Source organism: Diospyros lotus, chromosome 2, assembly GCF_014633365.1.
Source record: "Diospyros lotus cultivar Yz01 chromosome 2, ASM1463336v1, whole genome shotgun sequence".
Lineage (NCBI taxonomy): Eukaryota > Viridiplantae > Streptophyta > Magnoliopsida > Ericales > Ebenaceae > Diospyros > Diospyros lotus.
Genome location: NC_068339.1, coordinates 11,665,572 through 11,684,346, shown reverse-complemented (window position 1 = coordinate 11,684,346; position 18,775 = coordinate 11,665,572). Strand labels below are relative to the sequence as shown.

Genomic DNA, 18,775 nt, shown 5'->3' with positions numbered 1-18,775 from the left:
TTTGATTGTGCATTTGGATAGGGTCAAATATCATTCGTCATTTGGAATTTGAAATTCCGAATAGTTTGGATACATTATTGTTGGAAGCATTTGGATTTAGGTCCAAGAAATAGAAGGATAAATTATTTCAAATGAAAGAATTTGAAATGAAAGCATTTGAAATTACAAATTTCAAATGACAGCATTTGAAATTCCTCTGTCGAAAAGCAACCTGATATTTTCATATCTTATGTAGACTACACAGACAGAACAGATCTGAAATGAATGTGTTGAAGATTCAGATTACCACATGCATAACATGGTCTACAGAGATGGGACAGATCCAAAAACATTTTATGCATATCTATGGAAATGATTTCTAATTAGGATGTAAGCAAGATACATATGCAAGTTCACATGAACAGAAAGCAAAGGACTTGGACAAAAAAGGAAAAAGAACAAACAAAGAGAGAAATTCTTGAACAGGCCTTTCCCATTTTTCTTTGAACTATGCAATATGTCAGATGAAACAAACTGTAGTCTATAGACGGAATGAATGATATTTTCAGAAGAAATTCAGTGGGGGGAGAAACAAATATCAGATTGGGGGTTGCAAATCTGAGTGTTGATGTTACAAATTCCAGAGTGGATCAATCACTACATGAAAACAAGCCTTCAGACAGTGGTACCTGGAGCAAGGTTCACTGTTTGGCAACAGGAGCATCTCACACTTGTAGCCCCACGCGTATACATAAGCAATGTACGACAACCTCCACATATAAGCTGCGCCATTTCCATTCCTGCATGTTTCAAAATAGATTATATGTTAAGTCCAAAAGTATATCCAATTCCAAGAATGTCTAACCTAGTCAGAATGGCAACTCCATCTGATTCCATGGATGTCCAATCTGAGCCATAAAATGCCACCAAATGATGGAAGCCCTCAAGCAAATATTAATAAGAAACATGTTACTTTTTTCCTTCATTACAGTAATTTCACATGATCCAGATAAGGCTATCTTTGTATGACAATGTTTGTGCATTTTTATGGGGGCAATCTATAACTCAAACTCAGATACATGTTTTGATGCCTGACAGTCAAGAGATATGGCCATTGCACCATGCAGTGCCCCTCCCAGCACATTATCAAATTTAGAACGTACCTGCCAATGTAATGGTTTATTGGAATATCCACATTACATCCATCATGACTGTCTCCAAAAACATCGATGTAAGTTTTGAAGATGTTTCTTGTTTATATCATTTACTGATACTCTAGCATTCCTTGACCATGTCAATCACTGTGATCATATTAATCAATCCCCTCACTATGTTGATGTCTTGGTTGAATAAATCAATATGATAGAATATATACATACTGGAGTGGGGAAATATATGCATGGCAACTAATTAAAGGTGTATCATATGTTGCAAGTGCCAAATTATTGTTCAAAATCAATTGATTTTTGCAGCAGCAAAGAATAGGTTTTCCAAAGTCCAAACATATTTGTCCAATTTGTAACTAAATATTTGGTTAAACCAAATAAGGTTTTTTGCAATGCCAAAGTGAAATTTGAATTGACTTCTTTTCTCCAGTTTCTCTGTATTTCATAGCTGGCGGTTTAATAAGCATTAAACATTAGCAAGGACATTAAAAATGCTTCTGCCAGATATTTAGAAGCCATACACAATGTTCTACAATAAAATAGAAAGAACTAATTTTTCTTATTATAGAAGTTAATAACCGAAATAAAAGATAAGTTGCTAAAAAATCTTCCATACTATGGAAAATCATTGTAACCCACAAAAAACTTGTACATTGCCAACAATGTAGGATTACCAAAATAGTCTGTAGATTCATATTTGTAGCTTATTATGTTAACTGGATGCACTGGCAACACTACTTGTGTTTACATACCTTTATCAATTTTTTGACCCATTTTACTACATGCAATAATCTGTAGGAAACAGTAAAACAGGCCTAGTAAGAAGTGTGAATCACATTCACACAGTAAAAGGGACCTTGTGAGAAGTGAATTAAATGCACAATCAGATGCTCTCAGATATTCAAATAAATTTAAAGCAAATAGTGATAGAAGATACCAGGAGGGGGGACTGGAGTTATTGCATTACACAATGCACAGCAGACACTTGTAGCACTTCTAGGATAAAGAAGAATGTTCCTACACCCACTGCACACTAGTTGGTTCTGCATATCTGTAATGTAAAAAAAATCATGGAATGCCACAAACTCTGTAATCATACTGAAGATCTTGAAGAAAGATAAGAATCCTCACAAAAGAAATAGCTGTGAACTATTAAATACACCCAAGATAGTTGAAAAGTTCCCCTGTTTGATCCAAACCAATCAAAATTCCAATCAAAGTAATAGTGGTACCTATTAAAATTAGGAGCACTAGGAACACTCAATCTTGGCCAATAACAGTCACACACACACGATACAACCCCAACAACAGAAACAGTAAATCAGAAACAAAACAGAATTGAAAATATGGCAAACCACACGATGAACACAATGATTCATCCAGGTTCAGATTGCAGATCACAATCCTACATCCAGCCTTAGATCCCGAGAGCAATTCACTAGAAATCTTCAAAGAATCAGTACACAAGAGTCCCTCACGAGTACATAATGAAAACCAAGATTACAAAGGCTATATTTCTCTCTAGACTTTTCTCTCAATCACTTGCACTCGTACGCAATCATGAATGATGCTCAAACGATTGCCCCTTGCCTTCTATTTATAGACAATTAGGGTGGACAATACAAGGATACAACATAAGACTTACACAATGTCTAAAATGCCCTCATATGACCGTTATCGTTAGGAACAATCTAACTAATATTGTCACTTGAATCACTCTTGAATTCCCTGATTTTTTCTAAGCCTTCTAGAATATACTTGATGCAAAACTCAACAAATCTCCACCATTTTGCATGAGTATTTGCCTGAAACCGATTCCATTAACTGCTCTTCTTTAGGACCTGCAAAGTAGACTAATCATTCACAAACACAAACCTGTAAAAGCCTTAAACAATAGTGCAATTTAGATATAGGAACTGCCTTAGTGAACATATCAGCGGCATTTTCTTCACCTGCAACTTTAATCAGATCTATTTCCTTTCCTTCAAGTACTTCTCTAATAAAATGATACTTTACATCAATATGTTTAGTTCTCTTATGGTGAGCTTGATTCTTAGCCAAGTGTATAGCACTTTGGCCATCACACTTTAGGATAGCCTTAACATTTTTTCCTAATAGTTCACTTACTAATCCTTTCAACCATAGAGTCTCTTTCATAGCTTCAGTGATAGCCATATACTCGGCCTTGGTAGTTGAAAGAGACACCACAGATTATAAATTAGTTTTCTAACTAATGGTTAAGTTCCATAGCTTGAAAACATAACGTGTGGATGACCTTTTGTCTAAATATGCTGCATAATCAACATTAGTGAACCCTAGAATGTTAGGCTCATTTTTTACACTAGTTCCACCATAAACTAAAACCATATTAATTAATCTTTTTAGGTATCTAAAAAATCCACTTAACAGCAGCCCATGAACCTACTTGTAACACTCATGGCATGAGCTAAATCCGGCCTTGTGCACACCATATAATACATAAGGCTTCCTACAACACTAGAATAGGAAATCTTGTTCATTTCTCTAATGCTCTCTTCATCACTCGGGGATTCCATGTGGGATAACTTGAAATGATGAGCAAAAGGAACATTCACTTCCTTTGCATCAAGCATATGAAATTTCCTAATTAATTTCTCTAGATAGAACTTTTGGGATAGCTGAAGCACTCTTTGCTATCTATTCCTTGATATTTCAATCCCTAAAATCTTCTTAACCTCTCCTAACTCTTTCATTTCAAAGGCTGATTTCAACTTCAATTTTAAATTTTGAATTTCCTCATCCAATTGACTTACAATCAACATGTCATCAACATAAAGGAGGATATAATTTGAGATTTTAGCAGAAATATATTTTACATAGACACAACAATCAAAATCACTTCTCTTGAATCCTTAGTTGATCATGAATGTGTCAAACTTTCTATACCATTGCCTAGGGGACTGTTTGAGTTCATATAGGGACTTTTCCAGCAAGCACGCTCTCTTTTACCCTTAATTTCAAATCCTTTTGGTTGCTCCATTAAAATATCCTCTTCTAATTCACCATGAAAGAATGCAGTGGTCACATCCATCTACTCTAGGCTTAGGTTTAAGTGGGCAATCATAGCAAGCAAAATTCTAATAGAAGTACGTCTCACTACTGGTGAGAAAATTTCATTGAAGTCCACCCTAGCTACTTGGGTAAATCCTCTTACTACTAACCTAGCTTCATAACTAGATTTTTTTATTATTTCCTGCCCTATCTTTTATCTTAAACAACCATTTACAGCCTACTACCCTTTTATCTAAGGGTCTATCAACCAAGGTCCAAGTGTTGTTCTCCCTTAATGACTCCATTTCTGATTCCATGGAAGCAAGCCATTTCTTGGAGTCTCTTGATCTTACAGCCTCCTCATATGAGAGAGGTGTAATACCCCGAGAACCCAAAGAAGGGTAGTATATATCAAGGATAAGTAAGGAATGAAACAACACCAGCTGGATACCTTTTGGGCTAAATGTAGGCAAAGAACTCCCGAGTTAAGCATGCTTGAGTTGGCGAAGCTTAATGATGGGTGATCCCCTGAGAAGTTCGCGTAGGCCCATCAGGGTAAGTTGTTTCGGTCCATCCTATCGCTCGATGCTAGATGTTACAGGTGGTATCAGAGTCGACCCCTGAGCCTCTGAGCGCGGTGGTGGGGCAAACCTCAACGAGGACGCTGAGTCCCTAAAGGGGGTGCATGTAAACACCTTAGGCAAATCCCACATCGGCCATGCAAAGGGGGGAGATTTGAGACTGGTTGTAAGGTCGCATGACGAGGACGTCATGTGCTCAAGGGGGAGAGAATGTAATACCCCGAGAGCCTAGATAAGGGTAGTATATATCAAGGATAAGTAAGGAAGGAAACAACACTAGCTGGATACCTTTTGGGCTGAATGTAGGCAAAGAACTCTCGAGTTAAGTGTGCTTGAGCTGGAGAAGCTCAAGGATGGGTGACCCCATGGGAAGTTCGCGTAGGCCCATCAGGATAAGTTGTTCTGATCTTTACTATCGCTCGATACGGGATGTTACAAGAGGTTCTTCTCTAGCCATCTCTATTACACTAGACAATAAGCCATCAAATATGAGAATCCATATCTTACTGGTGGTCTGCTCATTCTCCTTTACCTATCTCTAGCTACATTATATCTACCTAGGCTCAGGTCACTATCAAAACTAGAGGGACTGGCACTATCACCTTGCTGGTAACTATCTAAGCTAGAGGAGCCAGCATCAATACCCTGCTGGTCTGCTGCTAGACCCATGAGAATATCAAAGGCAGCATCATGGACTTGATCTTGCTGTTCTATTTCAACAGCCTTAGCCTTTCCTTTCCCATCCTTTTGGTCCTTTATCTTATCATCTTTAATGAAAGAATTTTCATAAAAAATCACATCCCTACTCACCATTGTCCTAGGCATTTCTTCTTCCAAATTCCATAACTTGTACCCCTTAACCCCTGGAGGATAACCAATAAATATACACCTCTTGGCCCTAGGTTCTAGTTTTCCTTATTTCATATGGGCATAAGCTATACACCCAAACACTCTTAGGTGGTCTAAGCTAGGCTTATGACCATTCCACATTTCATAGGGTGTTTTGAACCCTATAGCTGCCGAAGGTGATCTATTTATTACATATGCAGCGGTAGAAACAGCTTCTCCCCAAAAAGCTTTAGACAGCCTAACATGGAATAACATACATCTTACCCTCTCAAGTAGGGTCCTATTCATTCTCCCCGCTAAGCCATTTTGCTTAGAGTTTCTAGGAGCTAGTAGGTGCCTAAGGATGCCACTCTCCTTACACAATTGGGTAAAATGCTTGTTGCAAAACTCTAGACCATTATCAGTCCTAATAATCTTTATTTTCATACACTTTTGATTTTCTATCATGGTTTTTCAGGTTTTAAATGCATCAAAAGTATAATCTTTTGACTTCAACACATAAACCCAAACCATCCTAGAGTAGTCATCTATTGTGGATAAGAAATACCTAGCACCTCCATGTGATAAAGTTTGACTAGGGCCCCACAAGTCCAAATGAATGTATTCTAAAAGGGGCTTTTGAGGTATGGATGGCTTTCTTAGGGAATTTAACCTTAATAGATTTTCCAAATATACAAGATTCACATGTATCTAAATCTGAAATTTTTTCAGCCCCCTAATATCCATTGACTGGACAATTCTTTAAGCCCTCGTTCACTTATATGTGCCATCCTAAAATGCCACAACTTTGTATGCTCATAGGTTTTATTTTCACCTATAACTGCATCACCACATAAAGTGGATGCTTGTAGCGTATTCCATTTTTAAGGACTGCCTTCATACATATAAGTGATCCCCTAGTTACCTTGAGTAGAGGAGTATACAATGAAAATAAACTTGAGAGCACAAGAGTCAAGTTTACTTCTGTTAAGAGTGGGAACATAGACAAAGGATACACACCAAAACACCTTAGGCTGCTAACAGCTAGTAATATGAAAATCAAGAAAGGTCTTGGTTAGAAGCTGAATTGGACTATGAGAGTCTAGGGTTTGTGAAGGCAATCTGTTAATAAGTGTCACGGACCTAGGGTTCGTGATGGGTTAGAAGAGGAATTGGGGAAGAACAAAGAAGAAAGGAAGGGGAGATTGAAGAGAATTAGGGAGAAAATTAAGAGAAATGAGGGAGAGCAGAATAGAGAGAAACGAGAGAGAGAAGTGGAGAGAGAGAAAGTAGTGATTCAATATCAATTTTCAGCATACCCAACAAACCAATAGCAGTAGCCTTATATAGGCATTACAAGCTCAATAACGGCCTAGCACATGCACCCCATGTGTTTCTAAAATATCTCCTAACTATTATTATAATACTATTACTATATTGCCCTTTACTTACTACTTGGGTCATGACAATAAGAAAGGTGATTGTTGTCATGTACCTATTAAATAAAAGGCGGGAATTAGAGATAGGCGTAGCATATGGTAGTTAGCGGTTGTATGGGGTTTTGGGCGGGAGTTATTCATTTTTTAAATGTCCCACTTGTCCGCCCACTAGAAGGAGGAGATTAGTATAAAATTCACACTGATCTCACTCTCAAGGCATGAATGAATTGAATCTTAAAGTCTCCTCTCAATTCACCCGCTCTCTCCCTCTCTCTTTCTCTCTCCTTATCTCCCTCACGATCAGATTTCTCATTAGAATTCTCTCGAATTCCTTGCAGAATTCCTAAGATAGATCGGTCAGACCCATAAGATCAGGCGGAGCTGCAAGAAGAATTGGTGATAGCAAACGACACACGGATGAAGAACATGGAGACGCAACTACACCAATTTGGTTCCACGGTATCGGATCTACAGAAGAGAGTTGATCAACTAGAATTGGGATCCAACTGAAATCATGAAGCGATCATCTCCATTGATCGCAAATTGGATAAGGCAGTCAATCAAATCTGAGAAGAAGTGGGAGCGCAGATCCGGGAACAATTACAAGGCTTCATGGATATGTTCACGCGACAGCAACCGGTAAATCTTTCTCTAGATTTTCCTCCTAGGGAGAGAGTAGACCCGATCCTTCCTGGCCACAAGATGAGTCAGAGGAGGCCGGGAACCTCTAAGGTCGGGGAAGAATTAGGAGAAACAGGGGAAAATGTGGATGGATGAAGACAAGGAGTGAATGGAGGTCTTGGCCACCCAGGGATACCCATGCCAAAATTGGATATCCCTATGTTCGATGGGAATACACCTCGGTGGTGGATAAGACAATGTGAAAGGGCCTTTGAATGGTTTGGGATACTGGAGCATCAGAAGGTAAGTATGGCAGCGACTTACCTTAATGATGTTGGGGATGATTGGTACCAGGGATGGGCCAAAACGAGAGGAGAATGCACATGGGCAGAGTTTGGAGCAAAATTTTGCGAAAGGTTTGGTGAGAGAGGAATGACGGATGTGGTGGAGGAGTTTAACAAAATCAGACAGAATGGATCGATGGCTGAGTACCAGAGGAGGTTTGAGGAGCTTAAGGCGTTGATGCTCAACCATAATCCCTATTTGACGGGGGCTTACTTCATCTCAAGTTTTATTAGTGGGTTAAATGAGGAGCTAAGGTCCATGGTGAAAGTGTTGCTACCACAAACCCTTAAGCATGCCATTGACAATGCCCGGTTGCATGAGCTAACGGTGGAAGCACTTATGAAGAAACAACGGATCATGAACAGGGGAGGGACACATAATGTGTTGACTCTCGTTGGAAAAATTTAGGGTAGAGAAAATTGGAAGGGTGTACAAGGGGTGAGGAATTTACCAACATTGGGCCCGAAGACACAAAGTGAGAGGTTGATCGAACAGAGGAAACAGTCTAATCTTTGTTTTAAGTGCGGGGATAGATACTTTCCCAGGTAACAGTGCAAGAAGCAATTGCTCCTACTGAAAGGAGAAGAGAGGGATGTAGGAGAGGAAGAAATGGGAAATGTGCTGGAGGAAGTAGACGAAGACAATGGAGAGATCTCTCTACATGCCTTGAGAGGGCTGGCTAATAACAAAATCATCAAGGTGGAAGGGAAGGTCGGAGAGAGTAAGCTCATGATCCTCATTGACAGTGGGAGTACCCACAGTTTTTTGGATAAAAGTATAGCCAAACGGTTGAAGTGTTCCCTGATTAGCACACAGACACTTTCAGTAACAGTGGCCAATGGGAGTAAAGTAATGAGCAAGTCAGCTTGCACCAATTTCTGTTGGGAGATGCAGGGTGAAAAGTTTGAGGCAGACTTGAGCTTATTTAAATTGGGGGGATGTGATGTGGTGTTGGGGGTAGATTGGATGAAGCAGGTGAGTCCCATCTGCTTCAATTTTAACAGAATGGAGGTGACTTTTGAGAGAGAAGGGAAAGGAATGACACTGGTGGGTAGCAAGGAAGCAGGAGCATGCAGGATGATCATGGGAAAACGTCTACAAAAGAGGCTCAAGCATAAGCTAACTCAGGTGGCCCAACTTTTTTCTATACAGACGATGGAAGAAGAAGAGAAGGATACAAGGGAAGATGGTGAACTACTCGTGGCAGTTAGCAACCCTTCTCAACCAGAGTGGGAGGTAAATCAACTCGACCTACTCCATATGCTTTTGTTTGAATATGAGGATCTCTTTAAGGAACCAACAACCCTACCTCCTTCCCGAACCCATGACCATTCCATTAATTTGAAACCCAATTCGGAACCCTTTAATGCAAGACCCTACCGATACCCCCCCTGCCCAAAAAACACAAATAAAATAGATGGTCAAAGAAATGTTACAACAATCCCTAATCCAATCTAGCCATAGCCCTTATGCATCCCCGGTATTACTGGTAAAGAAGAAGAATGGATCGTGGCATTTTTGCATAGATTATCGCCAGCTAAACACCATGACTATCAAAGACAAATACCCAATTCCCCTCATCGAAGACCTTTTAGATGAATTAAATGAGGCCACTATTTTTTCTAAGCTTGACCTAAGAGCTGGCTATCATCAGATTCGAATGAGCCCAAAAGACATACCGAAAATTGTCTTCCGAACCCATCAAGGCCACTATGAGTTCTTGATAATGCCCTTTGGCCTTACCAATGCCCCAGCTAATTTCCAATCGTTGATGAACCTCATTTTTGAACCTTACCTAAGGAATTTCATCTTGGTATTCTTTGATGATATACTGGTGTATAGCCGAACCTTCGATCAACACTTGACACACCTTAAGACCACCTTCGAGATCCTTAGAGTCAATCAATTGCATATTAAGAGGTCGAAATGTTCTTTTGCTCAAAGACAAGTGGAGTACATCGGGTACATTATATCAGGCCAAGGGGTCAATATAGACTCAAAGAAAGTATTAGCCATGCAGTCCTGGCCAAGACTTAAGTCCCTAAAAGGTTTAAGGGGGTTTCTAAGTCTAACGAGGTACTACAGAAGATTTGTAAAGAATTATGGAATCATCAGTAAGCCCTTAACTCAATTATTGAAGAAAGAAGGGTTCAAGCAGGGAGAACAGGCTGAGGCAGCATTTGAACAAGAGGGCTATGAGTGAAGCACCGGTATTGGGCCTACCTAATTTTCACAAGACCTTCGTGCTAGAAACAAACGCGTGTGAAACTGGGGTTGGAGCAGTGTTGATGCAGGAGGGAAGACCTCTAGCCTTCCTCAGCCAAGCCTTAGCTCCCAGGCACCGAGGATTAAGCATCTATGAGAAAGAGTTTATAGTCATACTGATGGTAGTAGACAAAGCTTAAAGTTTTTGTTGCAGCAGAAGTTACACACTCAATTACAAAAAGAAAGGTACGGCAAAATTAATGGGCCTTGACTATACTATACAGCCTTGACTATACTATACAATATAAGCAGGGAAAGGATAATGTTATAGCCGATGCATTGTCTAGATGTCAAGAAGAGGGAGAAGCAGTAGCCATAACTGCTCCGGTTCCGGATTGGTACCAAGAGGTGGCCACCAGTTACACTAACGATGAGCAGATAAAAGGGTTACAAGAACAGTTGATTTTGAACTCCTCCAACAAACCCAGGTATACACTCAAGAATGGGGTCATACGATACAAAGGGAGAATAGTAATTGGGGACAAACAGGATATTAAGCACAAGATACTCCAAACCTTACATGAGTCTCCACTGGGGGGACACTCGGGAATTCAAAATACATACCACAAGGTAAAGAAACTCTTCTTCTGGCCTAAATTGAAGGAGGTAGTGGTTAAGTTTGTTATGGCATGCGATACTTGTAAGAGATGTAAGCATGAGAATGTAGTGATACCGGGATTGCCGCAACCTTTAGCTGTTCTAAGACAGGCATGGGAGATTTTGTCAATGGATTTCGTGGAAGGTTTATCTAGATATGAAGGGAAGGATTGCATATTAGTGGTGGTGGATAGATTCACCAAGTTTGCTCACTTCTTAAGCCTATCTCACCCATACACTACCCAAGAAGTTGCTAGAGTATTCTTGGACCAAGTCGTCAAGATACATGGAGTTCCGAGAACCATCATCTCTGACCAAGACAAGGTTTTCACCAGTCTAATGTGGCAATCCTTATTGAAGTCCCTAGGATCTAAGCTGAGCATGTCGTCGGCCTACCACCCCCAAACTGATGGACAAACAAAGAGAGTCAATCAGTGCTTAGAGAACTACTTGAGGTGCTTATGCTTCCACCATCCCACGAGTTAGCACAAGTTGTTGTCATTAGCCCAATGGTGATATAATTTCAGCCACCACACCTCTATCAGAATGTCTCCATTTGAAGCCTTATTTGGATATAAACCCCCCTTACTTCCTGTTATCCAAGAGGTTACTAATGTGGCAGTTGTAGAGGAGCATCTCCAACAAAGGCAGGAAGTTTTGGGACAATTAAAGAAGGATTTAGCAATGGCCTAAGATAGAATGAAACAACAGGCTGATAAAGGAAGAAGCGAGAGGGAATTTGCAGTAGGGGAAGAGATATATCTGAGGCTAAGGCCAACACACATCCGTGCGCTATCTTCAACACCAGTGACTAAGTTGAGTCCTAAGTACTATGGTCCCTTCCCTATTGAGGCGAAATTGGGTAAGGTGGCATATCGGCTTTAGCTACCGGAGAGCTCCTGTATCCACCCGATGTTTCATGTATCCTTGTTGAAGAAGGGTGTTGGAGGTTAGCAGGCGAGTGCAAGTCTGCCCCAAGGTACCGACAGCAGTATGCCCCAAGCAGAACCCACGGCTGTTCTAGATAAAAGGGTTATCTACAGGCATGGAGCCCCCATAACTCAGGTGTTGGTGAGGTGGTCACATCTCCATAACGACCACAACACATGGGAGTATCTACCTGACCTACTTACACAATTTCCGAGAGTAGCTAGCCTGCTTTGTATTTGTTGAGGACAAGAAATGTTTCATGGGGTGGAAAAACTGTCATGTGCCTATTAAATAAAAGGCATGAATTAGAGATAGCCGTAACACATGATAGTTAGCGGTTGTATGGAGTTTTGGGCGGGAGTTATTCATTTTTTAAATGTCCCACTTGTCCGCCCACTGGAAGGAGGAGATCAGTATAAAATTCACACTGATCTCACTCTCAAGGCATGAATGACTTGAATCTTAAAGTCTCCTCTCAATTCTCCCGCTCTCTCCCTCTCTCTTTCTCTCTCCTTATCTCCCTCGCGATCAGATTTCTCATTAGAATTCTCTCGAATTCCTTGCAGAATTCCTGAGATAGATCAGTCAGACTCATAGGAGCTAACAGTTGTTAAGGTTGCTTCTCCCCAATAATGTTTAGAAACATTATGGTGAAATAGAAGCGCTCTAATAATAGCTAGAAGGTGACCATTCTTCCTCTCGGCCACTCCATTTTGTTGAGGAGTATAAGGGCAGCAGATTCATGAATGATGCCTTTCTATTGAAAGAAAACAGATAAAGATTGATTAAAATAATCTTTGGCATTATCAAATCTAAGCCTTTTAATTTCAACCCCAAACTAATTCTTAATCATGTTGTAGGTAGGAAAAATGTTGCCCCACCTCAGATTTATTCTTTAACAAATACAACCACACTACTCGGGTGCAATCATCAACAAAAGTAATGAACCAATGTGCCCTAGAAATATTGGGGACAGTTGAAGGGCGCCAAATATCACTATGGATTAGAGAGAAAAGGAAGATTAGTTCTTTTATTAGGAGGAGGAAAGGACACTCTCTTATGCTTTGCAAATTCACATACAGCACAATGGAAGTCTCGAACATCTAGACCCTTAAATAAAACTGGAAACATCATTCTAAGAGTTAAAAAAGAGGGGTGACCAAGACAATAACAATGCAGCCATAATTGATCCTTGTTGGACTGAGCAAGGTATGACATAGGGGAAGCTTTCTCCTTAGCCTACTCATCCGGTTCCTCAAGATAGTAAAGTCCAGCCCTAGCTCTAGAAAGGCCAATCATCTTATTCGTGTCCTGTTCCTGAAACTCATAGAAAGTTGAGTGAAAAACAACACTACAATTAGCATCCAAGGTGATTTTTTGGATAGATATGAGCTTAGTGAATAATTTAGGGACATGAAGGACATTTTTTAGGGTGAGATGTTCATTAAGAAGAACATCCCCTTGGCTAGCAACAGTGGTTCTGCCATTGTGATTTTTCTAGAACTTAAACAAGGGTTATAGGAGATGAAAAAATGTGAGGAATGGGTCATGTGATCCATAGCTGCAGAGTCTAGGATCTAGGAATTAGGATGAACTGTTTCTAAAGCATGTAGAGTAAGAGAAGGGGAAGAGATACCCGTGAGTGCAAGAGAGGAGGTACCTTTCTCAACCTTCTTGTCAAGAGACTCAAACAGGCTCCTCAATTTTTCAATCTCAGCCCTGTTAAGCTCCAGAGCATCTCCCTATTCTGGATTCCTCTGCTTAGTTTGTTGATGGTTGCTCGCCACACAAACTTGTCCTTGGCCCCTCAGTTGTCTTCCTTTGGATGGCTTCCCATAGAGTTTCCAACACTTTTCTATGGTGTGCTGGGGCTTTTTGCAATAGGTACACCATAAAGAGTCCATGTCCGCAATTTTCTTCTCCTCCCTAGACCCTTTATTCTGATTAGGGGTTGTCAAGGATACCAGGGCAGAGCTTTCTACTGGAGAGCTATCCAACATTACTCCCCTTCATCCTTCTTATACATGAACTATAGAGATTACTTCATTTAGAGAAGGTAAATCCTCCTTGCTGAAGATTTGAACTCTCACTGCATCGAACTTCATATTGAGGCCTACTAGAAAATCATATGTCCTCTCCTTTTTGTCACGTTCCTAGGGTTCAACTTAGGGTTTGGGAGATTATAGGAAGGAATTAGGGAGAGAGATCAGAAGAAATGGGAGGGAATTAGAGAAGAACAGAAACAAAGAGAGGGAGAATAGGGAGGACTGAGAGAAAGAAAGGGAAACTGAGAGAGTTTGAAAAATCATATTTCATTCAATAATTGGTTGTTCTTTGAATCAAATTAGATCAGCCTTATATGTTGATCCGGTAGCTAGGTTTGGCGCCAATACAGCTGCCAATTATTCAAATGAATATAGCTGGAGGTTGTTACAATACAACTAAAGAAATTCCTACTATGTCCTTGGGTCATGACAATTTTCCCCCCTCAAAGAGAGTTCTTGTCCCCAAGAACTTGTTGTAGTTGGTCCCCACTTCTTCACCCAATCCTGACCTACTTTTCTTCTTCTTTTCCATCCTCCAGTCCTTCCATATATAGTAACTATTTCCTACACTTGTGACTTGGGCTAAACTGTCCTCCACAGCGGTAGCACAGTCCTACTTGCCTCTTTTGTTCCATCAAAAGAGACTTGGCTGAGTTAGGGTTAGTATAAACCCTATGACTGGGATTTCCTTCCACGAACTATTTGCAGGATGAATTTTAGTTAGGAGCTGGTGTTTTGTCATAAGGACCTCCACAAATAGCTCTTGCAATGAAGCTCCCCTAGCTGCTTCCTGCATTGTCTTAGGCTTCAACATCTTCACTGTAGACTGTATTTCATCATTCAATCCCCCCACAAAGCTAGAGACAAAGTATTCTTCTATCATAAATGAATTCCAACTCAGCATTAGGGACTTCAACTCTTCAAATTTCAATTGGTACTCTTGTACTGTACCCTCCTGCTTCAACCGATTAAACTCTTCCACTATGTCCATCATATACCCCTTTCACCAAACCTCTCACACAGCCCCTTAGTGAAATCATCCCAATTAGATGTGTCACTCACTTTAGACCACCCCTAGAACCACATGTCCCCAACATCATTGAGGTGGGTCAATGCCAAGGCCACCCTTTGATTATCTGTCACCTAGTGGATCCCAAACAATTTTTCACAAAGCCCTAACAACCATCGAGGCTTTTGTCCCTCAAATACAGACAATTCAAGTTTGGGCATCGAAAAATCGGAATGGTGTGGGAGAGTTGGAATCTCCTACCTCCTTTCCAACACATTTTCTCCCATCGTAGCCAGATCTTCTTCGAACTCCATCAATTCAGCATTCCAATTGCTAGTTCCAATTCCCGGTAGAATTGGTTCCAACCGATCCTTAAGAGGAAATCAGGTGAAATTCTTACCTGATGTTGACCAGAGAACATAAGCATGAATTGCTGTAGTTGATCACACAGCAAATTGCCCTACACCTGCATCTCCTCCTTGATCAAATCGTGCATATCCCCTCGAAGCTTCTCCGCAACCACCTCCAACTTTTGATCCACCATTGATCCAATCTTGTCCTCCACCGTCTCCACACGATTCTAAATTTCCACCATTGATGTTATCGCTTGCTACAACTGCAATTCCATTTGCTTCATTTGGGTGCCGTCAGCCATGGTGGATTGATTGCTTGGAAGAGTCTTCAGCAGGAAACTTGCTCTGAATTTTTCCTGAGGTTCAAACAATTGCTATTATCTGCCGGAATTGATAAGCAATCGCTACCGCTGTTTATGAAATGGCTTCCAAATTTGTCGGATCGTTCTTTGATTTCCGCCCTAGGAAGGCCGGACTTGTGCAAGCAGAAGAACCCGAAGGCTAAGGAGCTGCTCTGGAGTCACCGAAAGCACCATCAGAAATGTCTGACCTAATCTTCTTCAATTTTGAACAAAATTACCTACACTTGTCAAAGAGCAATGGAAAGACGCCACTATAAATTCATTTTTCAAAAACCTCTTCTTGAATCTGCCTCGCCTTCTTGATCGACTACAACAACTCAAAAAATAGTAGTGAATCACCCTGTTGTTCCGCCTTCAACAGTCACTCCGTTTCACCTTCAAATTCGATAACCTAATCTGAAAGCGATTCACACTGCAATGCTTCTGAAGGCGATTCTAGACCTCGCCTTCAACAACCTAATCTAGCCTCTACGATTCACTTGTTCCATTTCACCTTCAAATTCAAACGAAAGGTGATCGTAATCACTGTATCATCGAAGTTGCCTAGCTTGTTTCATTGCTGCGATTGCTGGAATTCACAACTTCTGACCCACACTTATTGAATTTCACTACCGACTTCGCCTCCAAGACTCGAGCAAGAATATGCTTGCTTGCTCATATCTACCAGAATCGTCGAAATCCTCAACTCAATCGCTTCTGCTAAGAGTCGCTTGAATTTGCTTCCAATGATCAATTTGCTCTACTTTGAACCTAACTTGATTACTTCAAAATCGGATCGAACACTATTGAATTTCCAAACTCACAGCCAAGGAACGACTGCTTTGATACCCATTTGTCACGTTCCTAGGGTTCAACCTAGGGTTTGAGAGATAATAGGAAGGAATTGGGGAGAGAGATCAGAACAAATGGGAGGGATTAAGAGAAGAACAAAAATAGAGAGAGAAAGAATAGGGAGGACAAAGAAAGGGAGAATAGGGATGACCGAGAGAAAGAGAGGGAAACTAAGAGAGTCTGAAAAATCAGATTTCATTCAATAATTGGTTGTTCTTTGAATTATATTAGATCAGCCTTATATGCTGATTCGGTAGCTAGGTTTGGCGCCAATAGGGCTGCCAATTATTCAAATGAATACAGTTGGAGGTTGTTACGATACAACTAAAGAAATTCCTCTATTATCTAATTACTACTATGTTCTTGGGTCATGACACTTCTCTACAAATCTCTTATGTAATGCTGCATCCTTGTTGCACTTCATCCTAAGGCACTGATAATGGTCTAATTCTTGCCATAGAGTCTACAACTAGTTTGCATACTCTATAATGGATCGTGTACCTTGCTTGGTAGGTAGCTGCAAATTTAGTCCTTATTTCGTAGATTTGTGCAATAGCGTGAACCTTGGAGTAGGTAAGCTTCACTGCCTCCCAAATATCCTTAGCTGTTGTTAGGAACATGATGGTATCGCTAATCTCCAGGACCATGGAGTTCCATAGCCAAGACATCACTAAGGAGTCCTCCTCATCCCATGCTGCAAACGTGGGATCACCTTCCTTAGGGTCGGTTCCTAGAAGATGGCTTAGCTTCCCCTTTCCCTTTAGAAACATGCGAATTAGCTGGGATCACTTCAAGTAGTTCTTACCTGTTAAGTTTAGGAGCTCTTAGTCAATGATTCTTGTTGCCAATTCACTCACACTCCTCACCCGAAATCAATCTCAAACAATAGAAAATATGCAACTGTAATGAAAGACAAAATTAAAGGAATGAAAGCAGAAATGAAGCAATCAAACCACAATCACGAGGCGCAAGAATTATCTTAGTTCAAGCCACGAAAATGGCCCTACATCCAGACACCAAGAACGAGAGCAATTCCACTAGAAACCGAGTGTAGAATAGTTACAAGAAGTCCCTCTCTTCTTCCTCTCTTGACTCACGAATTCATTGCACTCAAGAGATTACAAACACTCTTCTTTACACAAAGTATTTCCTCTCTTCTTTATAGTAGTCTCACTCGTATTCAAAGACTTTTGGAATGATCAATATCTCACTCTTCCATCTCTATTCCACCCGAGTACAATCTTCTTGGAGATTACAAAGACTTTCTTGGACACAAGCCTTTCCTCTCACACACACTGCACTCGATCATAGAGAATGAATGATCATCTATGACTGCCCTTCCCTATGTCTCCTATTTATAGACATTATGGGCAGTAATTACAAGGTTTTTATTTAGCCTACACAAAGACTGAAATGCCTCTTATAATAAAACACCTAAGCTAGACTCTTCTAACTTAGAATAAAACCAACCACTTCAAACACTCGAGACATCTCCTATTCTTCTTAACCTTCTGGATTGTTTTCTCAATGCAAAACATCAACATTACCATTCAATCGATAAGACGCTTGAATATTCTGTAGTTCTCCTCCTGAGCCTACACCATTGTTTACAGCAAATGAAACCTCCGTTGTTTTTGCTAGAATCATCCAAATTCGACAAAGGATTATGGGTATTGGACATACTGTCCTATGAAGAAGATTGATGAAGGTCACAACAATAGTCACAAAGGACAGCGACTGGAGTCCTAAGGTTGTTATACCATGTCAAGAATAATGTGAAAGGATATTCAATCTTATTTCCCTTGGAAGGGATAGCTTAATTTATGTACAAGGTTGCCTATCAAACTAGGAAGTTCCTAAAAACAAAATAGGAAAGTTTCCAAATTCAAATTTGGAAACCTATACAATTTAGGATACAACAAAATATAGAAGGAAATTACAACAACCTATCTTCTAGAAGATACACAATACATTTAGAAAGAAAACCAATCAAGTGATCTAATCTTGCGCGAGAATGAGGACAAAATCAATCTCTCATTGTTGACAATTATCAATGACATGATGGAAAAAATACAGTGCCAAAAGGACAAATCAACATGCTTAACCACTTCTTTTAGAAAAACAAGAAGAAAGCAACAAATAAAAAAGTGGCTTGGCCTCTCGAGAAGAAATAGTAGTAAAGTGCATTAAGAAACCACTTCCAAAACAACAGGAATATGATAATGAAAGGGAAACTATAATGTGTAAAACCCTTAAAAGACAAGCATGATCACACATTAGGTTAGATGTGCTAACAAAAAGAACATATTCAATCAATCTCTTCAATGCTAAGCACACCACAAACTCCTATAATCCTAATCAATTGGTTTATATGTGAAAACCCACCATATAATG

General features: G+C 40.2%; 1 protein-coding gene across 1 annotated transcript in view; it reads right to left on the bottom strand.

Moving 5' to 3' along the window:
* The window catches only part of LOC127794502 (protein LSD1-like), a 33,273-nt gene that overhangs the window by 13,111 nt on the left and 1,387 nt on the right, over window positions 1-18,775 (bottom strand). The window contains exons 2-3 of the mRNA XM_052325655.1: window positions 2,083-2,196; window positions 669-779 (exon numbers count right to left, since the gene is read on the bottom strand). Of these exons, the coding sequence (XP_052181615.1) occupies window positions 669-779; window positions 2,083-2,194 (223 nt within the window). The 5' untranslated portion in view covers window positions 2,195-2,196. The remainder of the gene's footprint in view (window positions 1-668; window positions 780-2,082; window positions 2,197-18,775) is intronic.